Here is a 24,881-nt window from a genome sequence, read left to right as displayed (position 1 = left end):
ATCCTCTCTTCCCCTCCTCAGACCTGCTTGGCTGTCTGTCCTCGTGCACCAGTGAGACAACTCACCCCAGTAAAAAAGCCAGTATATTAAGGGAATAGTGTCTCAACAGCTAGGCCTTCCCCTCCTCAGACCTGCTTGGCTGTCTGTCCCCTTGCACCAGTGAGACAACTGAAGGGAATAGTGTCTCAACATATAGGGGAAAAAATGAGAAAGAAAAGAAATATAAATGGAAAAAATAAAATTCTCACATGATGCACCAGAAACTGAAGGCTTGGATATTCCCTGCTCAGCAGAGAAGGCGGGGAAGAAAAAAAAGAAAAATAAATATTAAAAAAATCAAGCCTTAGATCTCTGACGCATTGAGTGGGTAGAATGGCAGGAAGAAGATGACAATACACTATGAGTAAGAAATTCAAATGCCTCCTACCTCACTGAGGCAAGACTTGCTGCCCTCTTCGTTGAGGATTCTCCTATTTACCTAAATCTTGATAAGTGCTACAGCAGCTACTGGACATGGATGAGCTCCTGATGTTCTTGAAGGCTGCCTTGATAATTCAGGACCAGATATGGAGGCAAATGCAGAGTGCTTGTACCTACCTGAAGAATAGTTTGCATTCTTCCATCTTTAAGAAGATTATATTAGCCAGCTTAACTAACACAGACTTGGATATATATATATATATATATATATTTACAGCATTTATTCCTGAGTTAGGAAAACACAGACAAACTGAGTTTATCCTCCAGACAAGTCTGACGCACAAGGCGAGCTAGCTCACAGGACCATACATTCCATTCTATCCAGGTCCATAGCTAGGCAGCAAGTGTTCAGATATTCCTTGCGTTCTCCTTCCAGGTACTATAAATATCAGTGATTTTTTGAACTCACAGCACTTCTCAGGAGGGTCTGAAGTGCACTGCTCTAGCTAAAGCCAGCTGTACAATCCACAGCAAGCCACAGCTCCACTGCCACTCTGATCCAAAGGCACTGGAAAGGGAAGTCAGTCTCCCAGAGCAGCTGCTCCCTCCTCACTGTCACAGAAGATAGAGCAGTGTGAGGAAAGGCAGCAGCACTGCTACCATACAGAGTGTTACCAGAACTGGATCACAGCTATCCATGCAATAACATGAAGGAAATAGGAAGACCTTCCTAGAACAAATAACTGTGCTGTTTGCTACTTACCAGCATGGATCTGGCTATTTATGGCTCCTGAAAGAGAAACTCACCAGTGTGCTTCCAGACTATTTAAAGGGAGATTATTTAAAGGGAGATTAGTCAGCCTGTCTAGTGCAGCACAGGTTCCCTAGTGTTCTGCTCATAATGCCATCCTGATCTTACAGTCCTTCTTCAGAGCAGGGCAACAGGGAAGGAAAAGAAACGGAAGGGGGGGAAAAAAAAGGAAAAAAAAAAGAAAAAAAAAGAAGAAGAAGAAGAAAGAGAGAGAGAGAAATCTGGGCTGATCCATGAAGCCCTTGATGGAAAGCCAAGAGACTGGTGCCACAGGAAGCCATGCTGCAGCCTGTTGCTCCCGAGTCCCTCCTGTCTGAGCTTGTCACCTGCACACAGCTCTGCCCACACTCTCAGCCCCCTGTGACATGCTCACTGTGAGTGTCACAACATCTTCCACTTACTGCCAAATGGGGATTGAGGAAATAGCTGAACTGGGAATAGCTGCCATAGAAACAAGCCTGAGGTTCCTGGACACAGCAAGTTTAATCAAGGAAAATACTGGAATCAAGTGACATTTCCATCTATCCAGAGACCAGACAGAGATAAGTGTGAGTGTGTGTATACTTTTGTACACACACTCCCTTCACACAGTGTAGGTATTATATGGCTGCATGCACATATATACATGCTATGTATCCATCTGCAGAGAAACTTCTCCATCCTTTTTTAAACACACAAAGTCGGTATTTAGCTTTTTCTATGTTCTTCCTTTTGGATTCTCATGCAGAGATTGAGTCATAACAGTGTGAGTTTCACACAGAATCAAAAATGCAGGATTTCTAAATAAGCTTTAATTTCATAATATATATATATATATATAAAAAGAAAGCAAAATAGTGCTGCTTTAGTTACTTGTCCAGCCAACTGAAAGGAATTGATTTTTCTTTTGACCCCAACCTGTATTCAAAGGCATGCCCACCAACTAGACCCTCCTGAATAAAAAAGAAGCAAAATTGGCAAATCATTGACTGGACAGCCATACGAAGAGTTTCCAATGCTTATACTCCAGGACTGCTGGAATTCAAATCACACATGCTAGTCCTTCCAAGGCTACATTGCCAGGGGATGTGTGTGTCCATGATGCTACTTGGTTCCTAAACCTCACTAAAACAGCACTGGCTGGCCTGCAAGGAAGAAAGCAGTGTTGCTGCCAGCACACCCCAAGGACATGGACAAGACAAAGATCACAGCAGTATCTTTTGAAACACTAAGAACTAAATTGGAAAAAAAAAAAAAAGCTTCTGGGAATACAAAGGCCTGAAACAGAAGCAAGAGACTGGAGAGTTGTACACATGAAGACAAAAATTGCTCAGGCCAGTATCAACTCAACAACCTTAGAGAGAGAGTTAGCTGTACTTTCATGAACAATAGGAGTAAGAAAGGGGAACTGGATGTAGTAATTTTTTTCTTAAGATAAAAGAACATAGCTGGTCACCTCTTTCTGCATGACAGAGGGTGCTAGTGAGGAGAAGGGAGATTTATCATGTAGCCATTAAGCCAATATCCCCTACTGCGTTTTGGTTTTTACTGGAGTCTTTAGTTATTTTCCAGGCTTATCCTTACAAAGTATCACATTCAGGGGGGCTGATGTTTACCTGCTATTCCTCTCCAAGGCACGAGGGAAGGCTGCTGCACTGAGGTCCCGTACCTCACCTCTGGGCAGGACTGGGCAGAGAGGGAAAGATGAGCACTCTGCAAACAGTAAGAGAAGAGGGAGTTAAACTGGAGGAAGCCATTACTCATCATTTGCAAGTTACACAGCTGTAATGATTTCCAAAGCAGAGACTGTTTCCAGCACTCCAGAAGAGTCAAGTAACAGTTGTCAACAAGTGAATCTATGGTGGATTTAGTCCCTGGAAAAAGCCCAAGTGGCAGAAAGGAAAAGGTGCTGGTAGACACCAGGAGTGGGTACTTGCTCCTTCCACTTCTGTCCTTCAAGGCAGCTCACATGGACTTGGAGCAGGATGAGCCATTTCATGTTTATTTGCTTTAATCCTCTCCAAGAAAAGAGAGTAAAAAGCATAACATTTCCACTGGCCTCAGCTTCTGTAAAAACCTGTTCTGAACATGATCTGAACCAAGCTGAAATGAAAGCATGTCTTTAAAACAAACCAACAGAAATAAGGTAATATGCTGAACTCAATGCCTTTGTCCCTGTCAGAGAGCTCTACACTCTTTGGAGCAGGTAGCTTGTTCTTGCATGATTTCAGATAGGTTCCAAAAGAATTATCCAACTCATTAAGGGAGAAAACACAATCAAAAACCCAGAAAGAGTCAAGTGCAAAACTCAACTAAAATTCTGCTTTTCAAGGCAAGCACAAGAACCCAGGACTGGTCATTTTCTACTCAGCATCAGACCTGGACTTACAATGTATAAAGTCAACCAAGCATTATGCCAAAACACACTCCTTGTCTCACTCAAACGGAAATAAGACATTTCTCTTGGGATATTGCATAGAGGGCTCCCAGAAGTAGTCACGTTCCAGTTGTACAGGGCTAAGAAATAGAAGACCCAGTTTGCTTCTAGAGTAATTTCTGCACAGTGCAATTCCTGCGTGGCAGTTTTCCTCCCTCCTAAGCAGCATGACTGTGCCTGTTTCTGCCAAAGCCCAGCATCAGAGCACTCCATCTCCAGCCTGCTTATGCCCTTAGACCAGACCCTACACTAAATCTAGGCTATGGACTTTCTTAACAAGCCAAGCAACACACATTTATTTAGTCTACTAAATCACCCTCAATGTATAGTGAGAAAGATGGTATCAGCAAAAACTGTCAAACAATAAACCTTAAACAAACTAAAACATTCAGAATTCAAAACTGAAAAAGACACAAAATTGGAATTACTTTAATCCAGCAGCCAACTGAACTAAACTTTTTAACCACACTAGAAACAGAAAGTTTCTCTTGTGGTAAAAATGTCATGCTACATTTACAAGGGGATTTTCCATCACCCCAGTACATGCTTTCCTAAACAATCAATCAGGATCTGCTTTCAAACTGTTGTGGCTCAGTTTAGCAGTAGTTCCTGTGCCTTAAAGTGAAGGTTTTCTTAGCAGGAGAGAAGAATTACATGAAGCAGCAGTATTTTTCTTAAAATATATTTGGTGAGGAATACACAAACTGCATTCCTACTTGAACCTACAAAATGTTGTATTTACCTTTTTAATTCCTAGCAATGTCCACAGTTATGAAAAGGAAAAAAAAAAAAAAGAAAAAGGAAAAGGAAAAGAAAAAAATACCTTTTTTATTCTGTGTCTTCTGGAAGTCACGTCAAAAGTCAAGAAACACCAGAACCAAGAAGCACTCCTACTGGATTAGACAAAAGGGAGGCTCACCACACTCTTATCAACTAATTTCCAACCTGCAGAATTATTTTTGTTGGCAGTAATGTCAGCTGCCTTGGATCCCCAGGAAACGCTATCAGCTGGCATATAAACACAAGCTTACATTTAAATAGCAAACCTGTTTTGCATATAAGGGGTGGTTCCATGGGAGCCAGACAAACAATAGGGAAAGACTTTTACATTATCATAGTAATTAAGCAGCATGTTTCTACCTGCATGGGTAGCTGCACTGTGGCACAGCTGTTGGTTCTATACAGTTCAGCATGCTGTCTTATTTCTTGGTCCTCTACTCCCCTGGTGCTGAGGAAGGCAAAGTTCCTCTGGCTGCAGCATGTGGACTCCCAGCACTTTCCCTCAGAGTACTGAGCTCTGGGAAAGTTTGCCTAAAGAGCCCATAAAATTGTTATAACCAACAGGTGATGGTGCTGTGATAATCTAGCATTCTGTCTCCACACACCTCCAATCCATCAACAAGTTCTTTCTGGATAGGAAATGGATTAACAGAGGAGTGGCCAGGCAGGAATGCAGGAATGACATGCTGATGCATTCAGGTGCAGTCCCCAGAGCCTCTGTGGAAGTGTTTCAAGACCAAACTATCACAGCAGCTGCAGGCAAGGAGCTACTCGGGGGGAACCAAGCACAGGGAGGAGAGTACAAGCCTAAGGTCACATCTGAGGAAGAAAGGGATGGCAGTATCCCTTCTCCCAGCTGTGCCCTGGCTGGCTGAGAGGCAGCACCTGCAGATGCTGCAGTACCCAAACAAATAATTTCACAACTACATTGTGCTACTGCTGTCAGAGATGACAGCAGTATCCCATTTCCTATCCCATTTCTTGCTCCATCCCTTGCTTTCCTCTCTTCTCTACTGAGTTTCCATTGCTGCCATTAACACTTCATGTCTTTGAAGTGATCTGAAAGAATGAGAATAACAATCCTGTGAACAGATCTTGCAACTCATGGAAAAAGAGTAAGAAAAGTCTCCTCATTTAATGGCAGTTGTGGTTGATCTGTGCAAGCCAAATAGGAAGATGCAAAGGTGTGGATTTACAACCAATCAGCTGAGCAACCAAATTAAGGTAATGCTTCTATATTACTCTGTTTCTCTTGAGCAACCCTGTATGCTTTCCTGTGCCAGCAAGAATCCTCATCTTACCTTGGCAAGCCATCAGAGGATATGAGACTGGCAGAAAATTAATCCAGGGGAAAAAAAAGGGAACCCTTTCTGCTGGGTCATTGTCCTGGATTGCATCAGCAAGAGCCCATCAAGCAGCAGAATCTGCAGCTGGAGCAGGAGCATGAAGCTGCTGACAGGAGGAGCAAACACACAACCCAGACTAGCACTTAGTCATTGGATCTAATTAGCTGCATGGTAAAACCACACCCCGTGTTTACCATCCTTGCCTACCTGGGCAGGTAAAGTATGGCCTTAACTGGGGCACACAAGAGAAGACTGAAGGCATTTGTATCTAACTGCATTACCTGGAATCAAACAACAGTGTGAGGAAAAGTCCCTCCAGTGACAATATCATTGACATCCACCAGATACAAACTTTTAACAGTGGTTCCTGGAGAAAATCCAGAGTCAAGTAAATCCTCAATTAATGGAGGATGAAAGGCATTGAAGAGGTTGCTAAGGTGAAGTCTGCCTGAAAGCGAGACATGAATGATTGCTTTATGGATTTCTTCACCTTTTTTCTTCTCCCTGGCTAGCAGCCTTGTTATTCAGGTGATTTTCTGAGTCACACACTTGGCTTCTGCAGCCAGACAACCCATAAACACTCATTTGTTTAACAGAAATCACCTTTCCCAGCTGCAGCTTAAAACTGGTTGCCCATCTCTTCTGAGTGGAAGTCCCAAGTGTGGCTTGGTGTGGTGGCAATGGTTCCATGGGCTATGGTGGCAGCAGGCATATGGCAGAGTAGGTCTGCCTCTGGCCACTTCCCACCTCCCCTTATGGCTGTTCCTCCCTAAGTAAGATTCCACACATTCCCCTGCAGCCAGCTGGGGTGCCCCGCCTTTGACCCACTCTCCAGGACCAGTCAGTATCAGACATGGCTGTGCAGAAACTACCAGTTCAGAAAGGCTAAATCTACTCCTAAAATGAAGGATGTGCTGCTTAGTCCTGCTATGAGGTTAAAATGAGGGAATCCCAGTGCCTGTGCAGGACAGTCCCACAATCAACATGCAGGCACCCCACAACTGCTTCCCTACAGCCACCACACCACTGCCAGCATCCAGGCTCCAGCACTGCTCCTCAGCCTCCAGCCCACAGCACTGACCTCTGTTTGCAAAACCCCAGCCTTCTGATAAAAGAAAAAGTACTTTTCCCAAACAACATGTTGTGTTCTGAAACTATTTTACAAAACTGTTCCTTATTAACTATCAAAAATAGATGTCCCACTGTAGACATGCACAGCCTGATCGTTCCTCTTTCCTTTCAGTGTAAACCAAAATCAGTGTCACCACTGAAATTTACAACAGGTTTAGGTCTGAGGAGGATCAAAATCTTCACTTCTATTGTTCCACACTTACTTCATTGCCCTTCTATCTGATTGTTGTAATGAAAACGTTTTTAAAAAGGTTAAAAAATGCAAATGGGGTGTGTGGGTGCCTTAATAAGAGGATATAAAAATAATGCAGAAGATAATATAATGACAGAATCCTGAACAATGGAGCATTTGAATTTGGAGGACCGTGTTCAGTTCTGGGTGCCACCTCTTAGGAAAGATACGGCAATAGCTGCAAATGGAGGCTGAGGAAAAGAATTCAGAAGCTAATGCTCATGAACGTATGTGAGAAGAAATTAGCAGGAAAACAAGAAATGGTACGTCTAGTGAGTGACATGCAGTCCATTAAAAATTGCCAATATATATTTCCCTTGCAAAATGCTCAAACCTGGTTCCATTGATTCCCAGCATCATTAGAAAGGCAAGGCTGGTTCAGGTAATTCAGTGGTTTTGCTATGCTGTACAGTGTAGCTGCTGTTGTCAGGCAACTGTAGTTCAAGTCAAGAGGTCTATGGGGTCAGATTATGTGAAGCAGCAATTACACAGTATTGCAAATTTTAAGTTAAAATATGATGTGCTGCTTTCCAGGCATTGGGGAACATGGTATCCTTGGTACAGAAGATAAATCCTACAGACCTGGGCTTTGACTAAAAGTCTGTTCTGTCCAAGAAGGAAAAAAAAGATGACAAACAATAAAAAGCCAAAGTAATAATAATTATGAATGTAAGAAGCAAATGCTAATGGCAGAGCTCTTTAGGAAACAGGGTTCACTGGATGAGAAAACATCCACTGTTTTCTTTTAATGCCAATTCTAGTTAGGGAAAAGAGCCTTTGAGCACATTTGAGACCAGCACCTCACTGTCCTTATCAGCTGTAGGTACAACAGGCATGACGAGCAGGTACTCTTTGGGTTTGTACTCTTTCACACTCCACTGGCTCCACTTACATTAGTTTTGATTTCCATCAGGAGGACTAAGCACAGAATCCTGCTGCTGATTCCTCTCTCACAGTAAGTACAATTTATTTCCTCACCTGGTGAAAAAAATGAACAAAATAAAAAAATATTCCCTTAAAGGACAACAGCATTACCCCATAGCAGACCTGTAACCCTTCTGGCACTCCATGGTGAGTCATGGGTTTGTCACAGGGAAGCTTCCGCACCCTGTGTGAGACAACACCCAAAAAACAGCCTGCCTATTACACACATTACACCATTTCTCCATTTACTTTGCCCATTTGGAAGAAAAAAGAAAATACACTTTATTTTTGTTAACAAAATGAATGGCATGATCTATGAGAAGCAAATGAAGAGAGGTGGTGAGGTTTTAATACAAAAAGAGGATTGTAGAAGCAGGATTTATTTAGCCTTCAAAAAAACACTGAGGAGGAGTCACTGCAGAAATTTAATGACTGGAAAATGCAATAAAACCGTAGTTCCTTGCTTCGTGTACTTTGCAGTGCTTGGACACTCAGATAAGCGAGTCTGAAGCACAAGTCTAGCTTAGACTCACCCTAGGCAACTCTTGCAACAGAGAGGAGCCCAAATTCCATCCTTCATTCCTGAGTCCTGCCAGCTCTCAGACCAGGAGTGCACAGGCCTGATGGTGACCTTGATTAATCATTACAGGATTAGTTGCTGGCTGCCCTCTATGCCAGGCCAGACCTTCAGCTGGTATAAAGGGACATTGACACTGGTGACCATGATGTCTGAGCTCAGATTAACCCAAGCTTAGCTCAGTGAACATCTTCCACGGAGTAGGCTGGGCATATAGCTGCATTTTTAAAAGTGTACTGTTGTGACCAATTAAAATATTTTGAAACTAACAAGACACGTGGCAAGTTCAGTGAACTTCAAAAAGAAAACAGAAACCAAAGGAAAGATTGGCGTTGAATTCAGCAGGCTATGTGATGCTTTTTCTAAGAGTCAATCCAAATGCAGTCTTGAAAGTACAAAGTGAGTTATCCAAAGATGAGGGGAAAATTCTCTCCTAGGAATAGCAATGATCTAGCAGTTACTAATATTTGTCTTCCTTTGAAGCACTGGGCCTAAGTTGCCCCCAGAAGAGGGGCATTCAAATCACAGCAAGCAAGTAATCTGGTAATAACAAATTATTTCAAGAGGGAAAATTATCAGAGTCATTTGGATTGATCCAAAAGGCCTTAAAATGAAACCAGGCTGGCTCTGCTGTATCCACCCCAGTGCCCAGGTATGTGAACACACGTGAAATTAAGAAATGGCAATCTAAAAATAGTCATAAACATGTAGGTCTTTTCATCTCAAATGGCTGTAAATAATGTAAAGCAAGAGCAGTTTCTCATCCAGTGGGCCTTAAAAATGGAAGCAAATACTATTTACTGTTTCCACTTGAGTTTGCAGATTTGGACTGAAGTTTCGCCCAGTTGTTAAAGATTTATATGGGAGGTTTAACAATCCCCTGTCATTAAGCCTTGGCACAAGCAGTGCAAAGGACGTTCAGGGCATATTTGTACTAACTTATCTGGGTAAAGAGAAAGCTGTTCCTTTAAACTGTGTTTGCTGTGACTCTGGAAACTGAGCAAACAAAATCTGAGGCACACTTTACTCTCAAGCAAAACTGACAGGAAGGTACAAGGACTGAAGGACACCGAACTTCTGTAGGACATACCTCCCACTGGATTCACAACGGAATTGCAAATCCCTAACAATTTGGGGGAGTTTAATTCAGACCTTTTGGACATATCTCATCCTGATGGCAAATGAGAGACTGGCTCAGCCCCTGAGTGTCAGGTGAGTAAAATCCTATTCTGGGGGGATGCTGGAAGAGGAACTGCCTGAGGAAGAAACCTCAGGCCACAAACAAAGGCATAAATCCAGTGCCCAAGAAAGAACTGAAGGAGTCCTGTGCAAGCCAGAGAGAAAACAGTTGTGACACTGTTGAAATACTGGCTGACAGAGAGGAGAGACACCAGTGGCACAACCTGGTAGGCATAAAACCCACCACCCACAGGGAGGAAGCCTAGTCAGAGGGGAGACTGAGACTGCACAGAATGGCATTGATATGACCAGCTGAACAGCAAACATTCCCAAACCAACCAAGCTGTGTGTCTTTTTCCAGGGGCAGCACAAGTTGTGATTTTCCTGTCAAACAGCTTATGTGGGATCTTGCTTTAAAAATATATATAAATAAAGACAGGAAATATGAAAAACAGCCTGTTTTCCTCTTACCTCCGGGCTGATCCTTCCCTGAGCCAATTTTTCCTTTCACTCTCAGGAGGCCAATTGCTGTGAATCCAGTGTAGCTGTGAACTCTCCCCCAGCAATTATGTATATTTTTAAAAGCACAAAGTAAACAACAACTCAAATTTCATAAGAATAAGCTAGCTCTTCTGATCTTAAACTACCAACGGAATTGACCATTATAGTGGAGCTGTCACTTCCAGACCTATTTGAAAGTAGGAAATTGCACTAAAATAATGAAAGCTATTTAGAATATTTTGCTGAACCTGCAAGAAGTACTAATTGGCTGGCACCCATTTTATGAGACAGACAGGTATTTTATTCAGGACTGATTTTCTACAGATACAAATTGAGACTGTTAACTTGAACCTACTTTAAGAAAAACTCTAAATACAGGAGTATGTGTGAAACACCACACTAACTGCCAGACAAGAAGAACTCAAAGTACCCATTGTCCCACACTGCTATATTTTGGCCAGGACATTTGCAAGACAATGTAAAATGCTTCAACAATATAATTATCCTCATCTGTCCCTGAGTATGTGGCCAGTGCCTGGGGATTTCACTCAGATTTTCCTTTTGAAAGTAGCTTTTTCTATGATTTCTATAGGCAATTATAATTTCCCCCTAATAATTGTTGGAGGAAATAATGCATGTTTCCAAGTAGCACCCCATGGAAACTGCCCTATGATATCTAAAATAAGGAAAATTGACAAGACTCAGTAAAAGCCTGGAACAATCTGGAAGTCTCATCTCCCTCTTGCCTTCTCTTTCCTATGTGAAATCATCTTGGAACCAGATGTCTATGATAAAACAGGTCAATCAGGTTACTCAATCTGCAAAACTTGGACTTTGCTGTTCCAAAAGGGAGCAATTCCTAAAACAAGAACCCTTTTTAAGAGCAGTTGCAGTCAGCTCAAATAAAAAGAACAGCAGGGCCACTGAGGAACTAGAAATCTAGACAAGATGCTCGCTTTCCACTTGGGGACTGAAATGTAGAAAACATCAAATGAAAAATAACCAAAACTAAGAGAATATTCAAACTATTTAATTTTTTCCTTTAATTACAGTACATTCCAGAGTTCTTTTGAGCACATCGGGTTATCTCATGTCATGCTCTTGCACTTACATTGAGTTCCTGCTTAAGTAACTCAGAAAAAAAAGACCATAGAAAAATGCGGGAGCATTCACAAACTATAATATACTGCTCCCAGTCTAGAGATGGGGAACTAAGACTGACATGCTCAAGATTGCCCAGGGAACTGCAGTAGAGCTAAGAAATTACATCTACTCTCCCAGAACCTGATCCTGTGCTACAGCCATGAGATTAACTACCCTCGTCCCAGCCTTCCTCTTTCTGTGCTTAAAAACTGGGAATGAAGAGGAAAAACTGCTGTTAGAAGGAAAGATCCAAAAGGGAAAGTTTTGCCAGCCTTTCCCAGCGCTTGAGTAAAGTGAGCTATAGAATTGCAGTTGCAGACAGCATGGCACTCATGTGACAAGAAGATGGAGACTCCCTGTGCATATACATGCAGCCAGAGCACTGCAGATGTCCCTCATTTTCTACAGAGCCATGCTGGCTAGTGCTGCAGCTGGCAAATTAGAGGCAAGTGGGGAAGGCTTGGGGTTGATTGCATAAGCCCTGGGCTAGTTCTCCAGTCCTGGGAGAGAAGAGGCTGCTCTGGCTTGGGAGCTGCAGTCCAGCAAGCTTCTCTTCCCACCAGGGTCTAAAAACGGCCGTTCTGAAGGGGAAATTTGCATCGGTCAATGCTGTTTGCTAACGAGTTTCCAGAGTTGTGTATCAAGTGCTTTTCCTGAGTTACTAAAGAACCATGCAGTCAGAGTAACAGGCTGTAAGAATAGAATCAGCTTATGTCATGTTTGAAATTAGCTGAAATTAGCTTGATGCAGTTGACAAGGATAGCATGGCATAGCAGAACTCCAAACCTGCCTGGCTTTTCAAACTAGCAGTAACCAGCCTAACAGGATTCTGATGTCTTAGTGACTTCTCGCTCTCTTGTAGCTACATATTTGCAAGCAGATTCACCAAACAGACACTCCTTGGACCCTCCACCCAATAAACACTGAGGGAGGAAAAAGTGAGAACTCTACTATTTCTTGATCAAAAAACTTAGCCTTCTCTTTCCCTCCTTCTGTATGGAAGCTTTCAATTGAAAAACCCTATGAATTCTTACCTCTCTGCAGTTCAAACAACCACCCATGCTCATTTCTTCCATAACAAGTGTCTAATACACAACCAGCAAATCTAGAAATAGAAGTGGGCATCATTATGTCCTTCCCCAAGAGCAGCAGAGGTTTTGTCTGCCCAAGGGACACTTGGCCTGTCTGCTTACTAATGAGTCTGTCTTGAAAAGCTTCAACCAAGACATCTATTAATCCTCTTTTCCAATTGTCCTAGCATGACTAAACCTCTCTGCTTTCAGCAAGGCATTACGCCCTGGATATTATTTCTCATACTATGTTTTTGACTAAATCATTTCATCAGAGACTAAAGCTTCCATACCTTAGTCCTTTAAGTTTTTTAAGTAAGTTCTATATTGCATACACATCCCGTGGCTGGAAGGCTTCACACAGCCCAAAAAGAACAAACAAAAAGGAACAAGGACTCACAACTCCCACGTGCAATCCTGCAAAACAGAAGAGACCATCAGGCAGACTGCTGAGAGCCTTCCTGTGTACGTACTTGCAGAGTACATGGGTATCTCCTGCTTTGAGGCTACATCCTGCAATTTGCCCCTAAGCCCTGAGCTGATAATTGTGTACTCCCCCCAGCCTAGGAGATGCAGTGATTTGGTTTTTAAATATTCACTTACCTTCCAGAGATAAGCCTGGAAAACCTCATGAGTTTTCAACCACAGCTACTTAGCAACAATTTCACTAGTGTCTTCTCAGCAGAAATAAGGAATGGAATGGCATCAATGGCAAGAACATTTCATAAACGGCAGGAAGAAGGAAAGGAGGGGGCTTCCTCTAGAGGCAGGAGTTCTTGTTAGTAGGGAGATATCAGTGATGTCAGAAGAACAAGGATGAGTTTTATACCTTTTACTTCTCAGGACTCTCTCAAAATCTTCAAGCAAAGATGCATTTTCACCATTGCATGTGTAAGAATTTAAGGAAAGGAATAGAAATAAGGTCAGATTTTTGGTTTATTAGTTTTATAATAAAAATCAGAAGAGTTTGTAAATTTCCACTTGTGCTCTTCTGTATGATTTAAAAATGAGGTCTTCTACACAGCTGTAGAGAACATGTGTGTTTATATATGTGTATATATGTACATACACCCATACACAGTACAGCTCCAGAGGTGAAATTCTTTAACACTTTAACTATTGTCTGTGGCTCCTGGAATGTACTGTGGCTATTGGTCTGTCTCAACTACATGAGACCCAGGGGATGGAGTATGGAATTAAATGGGATGGGGCTGGACCACTCACTGAGTTGCATGGATTGAGCAGGGATGACAATTAGCAGTGGCATATAAGAAAGCACATCCTTTTAGATAATGGTTCTTGAATCATAAAGAATCAGTAAACAGTAAGAAAGATAAACCAAGCTGCAGCAGAAAAATATGCAGCTTTTTACTGATATTTATTAAGTATATATTGATATAAATATATATATTAGTTCATTTACTTGAAGCAGTGAGATAGTTCATGTTTGATGCAGAGGGAATTGTATGAAGGCATGTATCCTTTTCTGTCATGTGTCATAACATTTGTAGAACACACTTATTTGGTGGTCCTATGGACACGTGGCTTACCTTTATGCATAGAGCTGCCCACAATGCCAGACTTAACTCCAGAAACATTTTTAGAGCTAGTGGGAATATCTGAGTAATTTTTAGCCACTTTAAATGTACTGGTTTCTCTCTCCATCCCCATTCACTGGGTCTCAGGGTTTTGAAAGCACATGGTTTGGAGGATTATATGGGTCCAATGCATTTATTTTTAGTCTCTGAAGTGTTTCTAAAACAGGTTCTCTGTAACATGTGCAAGACAAAAAGGGTTTTCTTGTCACAAAAGTGTAATGAACTATATAATTCTGTCTTGGTTTTGCTTGCTATAAATAAGGTACCAGCACTGAATCATGGCAATAGAAACATTATGTTAGCTTCCTCAGCTGAAAGACTATCTAACAATCAGAGTGGTTGTAGTTTGTTTCTGTTAAGGCTGGCTATAGAATTCAATCTTATTTACAAAATGAGCACAAATGTTTAATTTATGGAAACATGTGAGGTCAAACTATTTGATATTCTTTCAGCCAGCATTCCAATACTTATTGTCTAATTTTCTCTGGCTTCTGCTGTGAACCTCTTTGGCCCATGTGTTACTCTCTGGTCAGTCTGTTCTCATGCTCCACCTGTTTGTCTCCACCTCTCTGCCTTAATCAAATAATACCTTGGCCTTGCACCTAAATAGTTGAAATTCCTTTGTCATGTTCGTTGCTCTGGACAGGGACATGAGCTTAACTGTCTTTTGCCACCACTTAATAGAAAGTGTCAGGATTATAAACACTTCCAAGGATGGCCATCCCAACCAGGAACAATGAAAATATAAATATTTGTGCAGTAAGGCAGCTGAGGGCTGTGAGAGCTTTAGGGTAAGATGTTACCATGCCCATACATCCTTCTGCTGAAAGTCAGTCCCCCTGGAGCAGGGGTGGCTCAGCAGGACACATGAGAGCACCACACTCACACTGGCTCCAAGTCACACCTCAACCACTGATGAGGCTAAATTAATTCATAGCTGCATCTGCTGAGAGCTAAATCTGCCAGAGCCTAGGGCTGAGTCTGTGGGTGTCAGTATTCCCCTGACTCAGACAGAAATATCTCCCAATGCAAATGCAGGCCTGAGCTTGGGCAGAGCCCCAGAGCCTGTGCCAGGATCCTCTTGCATGTGGCACTCCTTAAGGGTTTGGCACTCCATGAGCAAGAGCGGCTGTCGATGAGTAAGGCCTGCTGCTGGATTTTGGACTGTGCTGCATACCAGCAGAGCTGGGCTTGCCTCATTATCATGCAGAGTGAAAGAGTTTAGAGATGACATTCCACTCCAGTTAAAACCAAGTAAGATGGACAAAAGTCCCTGCCTAACACAGGAGCAGGGATGTAATGGGGGACTGTTGCTTGTGGGAGACAGAGGTTTGGTTTTGGTTTGTATTTTAAAAAAGCATTTTAAAATGAAACCATTAAAATGCAGCTAAATTAGATTTGTGTGTACACTCAGACAGTATTTAAAAAAGAAATATTAAAGGAACCCTGTTATTTATAAGGGCTTGAAGTCAAAATTTTGTCCTAAAAGAGCTCTATCTGTTTCATCAAATATACATGAAAGGTGCATCCCTATATTCAGCAAACAAAACCTTCCAGATGAGTCATTAATAGGGCTTTTACACTTGAGACGACTTCAACACATAAAAAGGAAGAAAAAAAATATAAGATTTTCTGCCTTTCTACAGCACAAACACGCTACAGCCAAGACAGCAATTTCTTCATTGAGCCCCAAAACAAAATGATGTGGAGCTAGACACAGGGTCATCCAGCTGTGGGTGGATTTGAGCTGATGGCTAAACTAACACAGCACTAGGTAACTCTGAGTAGGGGTTCATTGCCCTGTGTGCTGAAAGTACCCACCTGCATATTTGAGTGGACACACACACACATCAATACTGTTATCTTTATTCCTGGTGGTGGTAGGGACACAGTCAGACAAGGGGAATTCTGTGACTGCATGTCCCTATATAGGCAAACCATTCAGTCAAGTTGTATTCATACCTGCTTTGAAACATCCCTGAGTTACACAGCTGGAGATTTCTGTCTGTCTCTAGTATAAATTAAGCAATCTTCATTAGTCTCTCAGGCTAGGCAACAGTGTTGTATAGTATCAGCAAATTGAGCAGTTTTAATTTCAAAATCCTTGTGTTAACTTCCTTACTACAGTACTTAACACTTTTCAGTCAGCCAATACACCTTCCCACTTTAAAGAGGAATTAGGAATTTATTGAAGAACTGGATTCACCAGCAAGAAGAGCCACCAGTCTCATCCTGCTGCACCCCTTCTATCAGAGGGAAGGCTGAGAACAGGGAGCCAAATAAGTCCCACACAAATGATTGCCTTGTGGCAATGGAAGAGAGGGTGCAGAAAAAATCCTCCCAGAGACACAGGCTGTCAGATCAGGGCCAGCACCAGGCACACCAAAATAGCCCATTATCCAGGACAGCAAAGTACTAGGGAGGCAAAGAATCCATGATCCAGCTGCCTGCTCTGCTGTGCTGGAGCTCTGGAAAACTGCCACTGAGAGAGGGGCCAGGGCGTGTGGAGCAGCAGGTTTGGCAGGGAAGGAGGTGGCTCCTTCCAGCAGCTCAGACACCACTTGCACCCCTCCTGTCTCAGCAACAGCTGAGGCAGCCAGGTGGCTTTCCAGGGCTGCCAGCCCCCAGCAGCTCCCTCTGCCACCAGTGCCCACCGGGGCTGCCACCAGTGCCAGACCACACAGTCTGCCTGTACCATGACTCGTTTAGCTGTGCCTGCCTGGCACACCGTGGGATGATGGAGAGATGCTCAACTGGTGCCAGAATGTACCTCCTGCTCCAGACTCCCACATCAAACTGCCCATAATAAACTTGCTTGAAATACCTGCAGATCTCCACAGCTGCAATCTCAGCTTTAAGTCTGCAGCTTCTGCTACTAAAAGCATCCTTATCATTGATTAGCCCTAACTGCTTAACAGAAGTTACACCTAATACACCTTTGATATATCTGATATCCTTCACATCCATCTAAGTCCACTCTCTTTTTACAGTAGTCACATCCAGAGCCAGCCCATGCCTTGAAAACACCTCTGGTCCCACCCTCCCAGAGGTAGAAGTGCTCCCTGTTTCCTAAAAAATCCATGTGTCCAGGTCCACACTGTTCTAGGAACCTCAGTCCTTTTTACAGCTTGTATTAACATCTTTCCCAACATCCCTGAGTTCAGCTGTTCTTATACAAATTCATGGCATTTGCTGGTAAATGCCAGTTTTTTACATAAGCAAGTAAAATTTCTACACAGTCAAATTCCCGGAGGCTGGATTATGTGTGAGTCAAAATGCATATTTCTAGTGTTGCTGTATGTGCATCACTTGCTGGCTTCACTGTTGTCATCTTTCCCTTTTCCCTACAGACTGCTACTTTGGTCTCCATGAGCTGCAGGGAAGTGTTTGCCTGCAAAGCACACTCAGGTGGGTGGTGACTCAAGCCAAGTGACTTCAAGGTGGTGTGTGAATATACTTGGGAGGGGTACTCCTGACAAAAGACCAGGCAGTCATCTACCTCTGACTATCAGAGATGAATACCTTCTTCAAAAATTCTCTACAAACACTCAGACAGAGGTAGTTAAGGTCCACACATGCTTGAGGAATTCTCTGTCACAGAATAGTTTGACTGCTACCAGAAAAAAGTAATAAAAAATTTCAATGCATCCTTCAAACATATCCCTAGTTTTTTAATACACCTAAATTACTGGAAAAGTCAGGACTATTTGATTGACATATCAGTAAATGGTTTCAATACTTTCTTAGAGTATCAATTTTGAAATCAGAAGTACTGACTTCAGAAATTAATTCTGTTCTTGAATTCTTCATTGAAGAAAGTAAAAAACAGTATATATTGTTTATAACCACCACACTAGATGAGTGCCCCCTCTGTCTCTCCTAGAAAACATGAAAGTCTCTCTCATATCCATTACTATCTTCGCTTCTGGTCACGGATCTTGTTTGTTAGGGTCTATTTGATAACCTGGAAACAATTTTTCAGGACACCCTTCACTGTCCTGATGATGAACAAAAGAAGGAGTATCTGGCAAAGAGAAGCACACAGGTTTGCCAGGGGTACTGAACATATAGATAAGTCTTTGGGTACCCCAGCTGAGTGTCACCTGGCCATGCAGGGGGCTCCTTCTCTGCCAAGGATCTTTGTAAAAGCTCAACAATGACATCCATGTACTCTCATATTCACTGGGTAGGTGAAAGGAGAAAACAGTCTTCTCCATGCACACGTGTGCATCTTCTTGCCTAATGATCCTTTGGACATTTAATGGTTTGGAGACTACTCCTGACTGGTAAGCAGCTCCTGTGAAAACTTTATCCACTTTTTCAATAAAACACCAGCAGCAATTTGCAAAGCATTGCATGTTACGTCAGCTTTGCAAAGGTCATGAGAGATGCCCCAGTATGAGTCACATGGACAAGGGGTGGCCACTTGAAGAGGAACTTTGATGTAGAGGAGATTGTTACAGGTTCATCTCCTCGAGTGCCAAAGTATAAAATAATCTATAAAAGAGAAACAAATAAAAATTTAGCAATTGTTAGAGTTTGGGGTTAAGTAGGTTTATAGCTGTAATATTAATTGTCCACTTAGAAGACATACTTCCATCACAGTTGCAAGGATCAAGCCTTTGGGGCTCTAGTCTTGGGACAGAGAAAGGCAGAGGAAAAGTCTCTTCTTTCTTTTCAAACTATCTTTCTTTCAAACTATCTTCTTTTCAAACAGCAGCTGTTTTTATTCCGTTGTTCCACACACCCAGAGAAAAAGAAACAGGCTTAGTGAATCTCTGTACCTCAGAGTACATTACAAACCAAACTTAACATCACCACCAACAAACACGTCCTTCATACTCTTCCATTAACTCTGGAAACAGTCCCAGAGCAACCACCATAGTTCCAAACAGTCCAAAAGGCAGAACTGAAGTCAGGATCCAAATTTAGAGCTGCATGCTGTGGTTAGGTTATGAAAGAAGAAAGCAGACTTTCTCCTCTGTAGAGCCAAGAAGGTCCTGCCCAGTGCATGATTTCAGGGAGTGACCTTCTCTTTATAAAGATAAATCATAGTGCCTTCAAAAAATATTGGAAAGCAGAGGATTCACAGATGGTGGTCCAACTGTCGCTGGTGTCCCAGGGTCTGCCAGAGTGACCCCAGGGACAAGCACGGGAAATGTTTGTGGAACATATGAGTCCACAGAGATTGCAGAAGACCCATAAAAAATTGAAACACCTACTTTCTTAGCTATCTTGTGCCTTGGATATACTGTAGCATAACAAACCAATGATACATGTGACTTCTTAAAACAGCATCTAACTAATTTACAGCACGGTTTTATGCCCTTCTCTCAGCCTGCTGTCAATTTTATATTCACATTTTCTATACAGCATCTCTTTCTATTACTCATGACAGCCCCATCAGTCACAAAATCATATTATATATTCAGGAAGACTTTGACAGCTGAAAGAATTCAGCAAAGGACCAGAGAATGCTTAAGCAATCCGCTCACATTTTACCCAGTCCTACAAAGGCTGAAGGATCAACTGATGTTTTGCAGTTGTTATGTGCTCCCTAAAAATTCTTGGGAGTCCTGGCATAGTCCACGTACTGACACACAGAGCAGAGGATTTTTGTGCTGAAGTCACTGTGTCGGTGAGGAGGTGCATTGGCACTTGAGGGGAACTCTGGGAAAGCAAATCAAGCCTCTGCACTATATAATCTTGTCTCTTCTACCTTCATGCTCTACAGTTCTGGATTTTTCTTCACTTACCTGCATGGCAGGAGTGAGTGCTGTTGATAAGGCACCCAGCCCTGTAAAAGGCATTAATTCTTCTATTACATGGAGATGTATACAGATAATAGACAGATTTACTGAGCTTTCTCTTCAGCTTTTACCTTCTATTCAGTAACATTTTCACCCTCATAAAAAAGGACATGGGCACTATCTGTTATACACTCTAAATCAACCAGGAATACCAAACCAAAATACAACAGTCTTCCAGTAGCATCTGTCATATGTCATGGAATGACAACCATGAGCATATCAAAGCAATGTTCAGGACATGAGAATAAGGCTTGTAAGGTGATGATGTCAGAATGATCTCCTGATAAAAGGTCCTGTATAGTCCCTGTTATCCTAATCAGATGATGGACTATGGCCTCTGAGCTAACCAGAACTTTGTCCTCTCTTCTCCTGTTACGTTCTGTTTTGTCTGTCTCCAGCTGCAATTCAGATAAAGCTGATGGAGTTGTGGAGGCTACCTGTCTTCTGCTGCTCTGCTGCTGATGCACCATCTCAGTTGCTATAGAGACAAGCTCTGGAAGCCATGGAGGAGCACGAGAGAGAAGCCACCCCCAGGCTCTCCACTGGTGGGCTCTGGCAGGGCCGTTCTCAGCAGGTACTGAGAGAGTCAGGTTCGGTCTCTGAAGGTGAGGAAGAGTCAGCAGGTGCTAACCCAGTGACACACGAGGGGGACTTGCACACACAGTACATTGCCATTCAAAGAAATTCCAGGTACTACCGATCCATGAGGCTGCCAAACAGAGGGAAGAGGAAGACTTCGAGAGAGGCAATGCACATGCAGCATGCTACAGGTGAGTACCGACCCAAACAGCATTATGCTTCTTTTTCCAGTGAAATTACAGGAACTAGAGGAGTCAGTAGAGCAGAAGGACAGGAAGATAGAAAGCAGCTCAGCTGTCAGCACACAACAGAACACCCCTGCCCCACAGCACAGCAGGCAGAGGAGTGCCATCCTTCATTTTTCAGGCTTGGAAATATAAAATGGCTGCATGTTTAAAGACATTTCATGACAGAGAATCTAAACATATGTGGGACTCTGCACTGCCACCCCTCTGCTCTGTAAGAGAAAAATAACTTAGAGAAAGACATGAAGCGGGGACTTCTTTAGCATACAGAAATTACATATTCAAAAGTACAGAAAACAGTCAGCAAAAACAGAGGAAATTGCAATGGCTCCTTCTGAGGGGCAAACAAGACTTCTGTGGAAGTGCAGTTACTGCTACTTTGCACTGAAGACAGCTGTAAGAAACACCTAGGCTCCCTTTAAACAAGGAAGCTGAAATAACAGGAGCACCATCCAGAACATACAGGCATTCAGCCATGGCTTCAGTAAAAAAGGAATGAGTTGGCTTTCCCTGAGTATGAATAGCACAGAGCATTACTGCAAGGCCAGCCTGGAACCAGGCATCTTTGAGGTGCCGGAGCTGGAACCTTGTCTGAGCAGCTGTCTGTGAAAGAAGTAAGGGAAAGATAAGAGAAATTAAGAGAGTGCTGGGAAATGAGCTACTGCAACACACTGAGAAGCACTGGAAACAGGGCTGCATTGAAGCGGTTTTAATCTAAGTCTGAAATGAGAGAGACCTGGAACTGGGAACACAGAAAATGCCCTTTGCTTCCATCTGCCAGATGCTTCGAGAAACTGAATTTTAAAACTCCTTCACAGCAGTTACCTTATCCTATTTTCAGGTTATAATCTAACAGAATCAATGCTCTGGACTATGAACTTTGGATAGCTGTATGAATCAAGATGATACACCACTGCTTATGTTCCACTGCTGTGCAAACCACTGAAAGCTACTGCTTTGTTATGTAGCAGTAAAGCCACCTCCTCAGCTCCCAAAAGCAGACCAAGTTCCTTAAGAAAAAAAAGAACAGACATCATCCTCCACCCCCCAAATAAAAGGGGTGTGGGAAATGTCCCCAAGAAAATAGGTGTGTCCTGCCTGCTTCACCAGGGAGCCATGCTATTTCAGTATAAAGATCCATTCAACCCTGTGGCATGGACAGAAGGAAAATTCCCTACTTTCTCCAAGTTTCCAAGCAGACAGCAGCAAAGAGCTCCTGTTTAATATTCTGCTAGTGTTGCAATGAAGTTTGTGGATAAACTGAGTGTTGCCTATGCCAGAGCAGAGCTGCTCTCCACCCTGCGGGTGCAGACAGGACCGGAGCAGAGCCACCCTCTCCCCGCCTCCCAGAGCACTCTGCAGAGCTAGCACAGCACAGATCTGCCCTCCCTCCCATTGCTGGCTGTCACAGTGTCCCCACAGCTGCCAAGGAGGTCCTCACCCCTGTGATCTGCAGCTGGCAGTGCAGCAGCACCAGCACAGAAGGACTCCCCTTCTTCATGGACCTGCAGCATCATGGCATCAGGACGCTGGCAGACAAGGACATCCCTTATGTCTTGGCCAGTGTCATTGAGGAAGGGCAAGCTAAGAGAAGGGCTTCTCTCTTAGCAACTCATTAGAGCATCCACAATGCTGACCCGTGCTTCTCTGCCACTCCCCTCCCTGTATTACCACTGTTGAAACAGGACTGGTTCCAAACACAGCTTTTCCTTCCATGCCTGCAATTGTTCAGCAAGCCACACTGGGGAACGTGTCTCTTCTCCAGTCTGTACAGCAAGACCTGGGCTAGGAGCAATGGTTCTTTCTCTGAGCTAACTGTAGCAAGTCCTCCTCAGAGCTACAGCCTTTCAATTCAGCTAGGATTGTGTAAGCAGCATTTCTGCTCTCTCTCTTTACTTCCCTGAATCCATTCCCTCTCCCAGAAACTGGACAGTGGGTGCTTCTAAACCAGCCTCATTTGAACTTGTGACAGCATTTGCTGACATGCATGGAAGCAAGGGATGGGTGAGATATTTTATATGGCCTTCCAACCCATTTGAACAGCAGCTATCCAAGAATGTGACTCAAGATCAAATGTTAACCTGTTTTGATTTTGCTTAGGGAACAACTGGAGGGGAGGAGAGGAGAAGGCAAGAAGACAGGAGGAGACAGGAAAGATAGAGTAGGATATAAAATAAGAAAAATAAAGACTCGAGAAATGAGATCACAGAAAAACCATTTAAAATTATCTAAATCCAAATGAGGGAAGGCTTCCATATGCACCCTTTGCACCAGCCCAGCTTTGGCTTATAGCCTCGGAGCTGTAAAACATAATAGATGCTTTTCTTTAACCAGAAAAAGAATTGTTGGGTTGTTTTGGGTTTTTTAGCAATCTTCTTTGACAGAAGCATAAAGTGTTTAAACTATTCAAAGTGAATAATGCAAACTACTGTTTCTTGGCAAACGTAGTGAATAACACAAACTACTTGGCTCTATTTTAGGAAGTCTTAAAACTCTGGATGTCATCTCTTTCCTCTGAAAATTTATTAAAAAGGTGCATCAGAACTCTGCTTCAGGCAGAGCACTGACCTGACTGCTGTCACCAGTGTGAAAAACAAACAGAATTATGACTTAGACCAAAATATTTCTAATAAAAAACAGCAAGGCCATTTATCAACAAGCCTCAAACAATGGGAGATTTCATTTGAAAATTGAGATGCATCCTCTTCTGCCAACTATTGCAGTAGTAAGCCTTGGACTTGATGCAACTTTGACTCCCTGTGAAAGGATCAGTGGTTCATCAGAGGGAAATTGCAGAAGCAATTAAAAGTAAAGCTCCTCTCTCACCACATCTAACCTGGATTTATCTAGTAAATGGAACATCTTCAGAATGCAGATGCTGTAAAGCAGAGCAGTAATGAAGCCTTGATTTGGCAAACCAAATATTGGCATGTACAGGCACACACAGCTGAACATTTTCTGCCTAAATAATTGCACTGAAAATCACTCATGTTGGGACCCAGCCTGCAGTGGTGAGAGTGCTACTCCCCTACACAAGAACTGATACCCTAAATCCAACTTCACCTTGTCTCAGCTGCATTTGCATTATACAAGAGGATGACACTTCAATCTTGTTCGAAAATCAAAGCTAAAATGTAACCATCTTTGTGTCTTGTGGTTTTCCTGTTGCCTTAGGTGTCAGCAAACCACTACATACAGTAAAGGTAAATTAGGAAAATTACTGTTTTAACACCCTCTTGGCTTTCTCTTATATCACAGGTTCACTCAAAAACATTGAGCCCATCAAAGAGACTCTGCATGTTTTATCACATAAGGGATCACCATCTCCATCAAACTCTGATCCAACAACATTAGATGAATTATTGATCCAAAGGTAAGGAGGTTCCCATGCAAGGTATTCCCCATGCCTTCCCTGAAAACTAGTCAATGGTGTCAGAGTGGGAATGCTTATTTTGGGAAGGACAGCTGGACTAAGCTGTAGCTCTGATCCATGCCTTCTCACCTTGATTTGTGGTGCTGCTTTCAGTCTGAATGACTTATACTGCAGAGTATTAGCATGGTGGTAAAAGGGTCTTGTCAATGTGGGTTTGGGGAAGAAGTGAAGGGAAAAGGGGGAACAGGAAGAAGTGGGGAAAATAGAAAAATGGGGAATGTGATGCAGGATCACCCAGCAATGCTAGCAAACTGGGCAGACTGCCTTAAACAGTTTCTTGAGAATAAGGAGAGCCAGCATTTTGTTATGGAACATCCCAGCATCAGGGTAATCTCATTCTTGGCCTTCACAGAGAGCTCTTCTGAAGCCTGTTACACAATCCTGCATGGAAAACAGGATTTTAGAGCTGAAGAAGTAGCTACAAAGATTTTTTCTAAAATATCCAGACTTTTTGTTTGCTTTTTACTTTAAAGAGCTGACAAGCAACAGAGGCTTTCAGTGAGGTAGTCTTTTTTGACTTAAATCCCTCAATAAAAAGGTCCAGCAGAAGACCCTAGTCTCATATGTCAGAGCATGCATCCCATAAATCTGCCCTCACTCCTGCTCTCTTGCCACTGAAGCCAGGCAGAGAAAGGAGCAGATACATAACCTCAGTTATATTTGAAAATGTAGGGATTTCTCCCAAA

General features: G+C 42.7%; 2 protein-coding genes across 6 annotated transcripts in view; one reads left to right on the top strand and one right to left on the bottom strand.

Moving 5' to 3' along the window:
• The window catches only part of NEU2 (neuraminidase 2), a 35,828-nt gene that overhangs the window by 3,751 nt on the left and 7,196 nt on the right, over positions 1–24,881 (bottom strand). The window contains exons 3-5 of one of the 5 annotated variants that reach the window (XM_039706489.1): positions 8,029–8,114; positions 4,471–4,540; positions 2,827–2,923 (exon numbers count right to left, since the gene is read on the bottom strand). The gene's annotated coding sequence lies outside the window, so the exon portion shown is untranslated. Of the gene's footprint in view, positions 1–2,826; positions 2,924–4,470; positions 4,541–4,787; positions 4,924–8,028; positions 8,115–13,133; positions 13,199–24,881 lie in introns of those variants that run through there. The other 4 variants (XM_039706490.1, XM_039706487.1, XM_039706491.1 and 1 more) reach the window with 4 other exon arrangements.
• NGEF (neuronal guanine nucleotide exchange factor) overlaps positions 9,656–24,881 on the top strand; it is a 47,938-nt gene continuing 32,712 nt past the window's right edge. The window contains exons 1-4 of the mRNA XM_039706481.1: positions 9,656–9,849; positions 17,479–17,536; positions 20,337–20,708; positions 24,021–24,135. Of these exons, the coding sequence (XP_039562415.1) occupies positions 20,441–20,708; positions 24,021–24,135 (383 nt within the window). The 5' untranslated portion in view covers positions 9,656–9,849; positions 17,479–17,536; positions 20,337–20,440. The remainder of the gene's footprint in view (positions 9,850–17,478; positions 17,537–20,336; positions 20,709–24,020; positions 24,136–24,881) is intronic.

This window comes from Passer montanus, unplaced genomic scaffold, assembly GCF_014805655.1.
Source record: "Passer montanus isolate IOZ18808 unplaced genomic scaffold, ASM1480565v1 scaffold193, whole genome shotgun sequence".
Lineage (NCBI taxonomy): Eukaryota > Metazoa > Chordata > Aves > Passeriformes > Passeridae > Passer > Passer montanus.
Note: the sequence above shows the minus strand (reverse complement) of the source record. Positions and strands in the feature narration are given on the sequence as shown.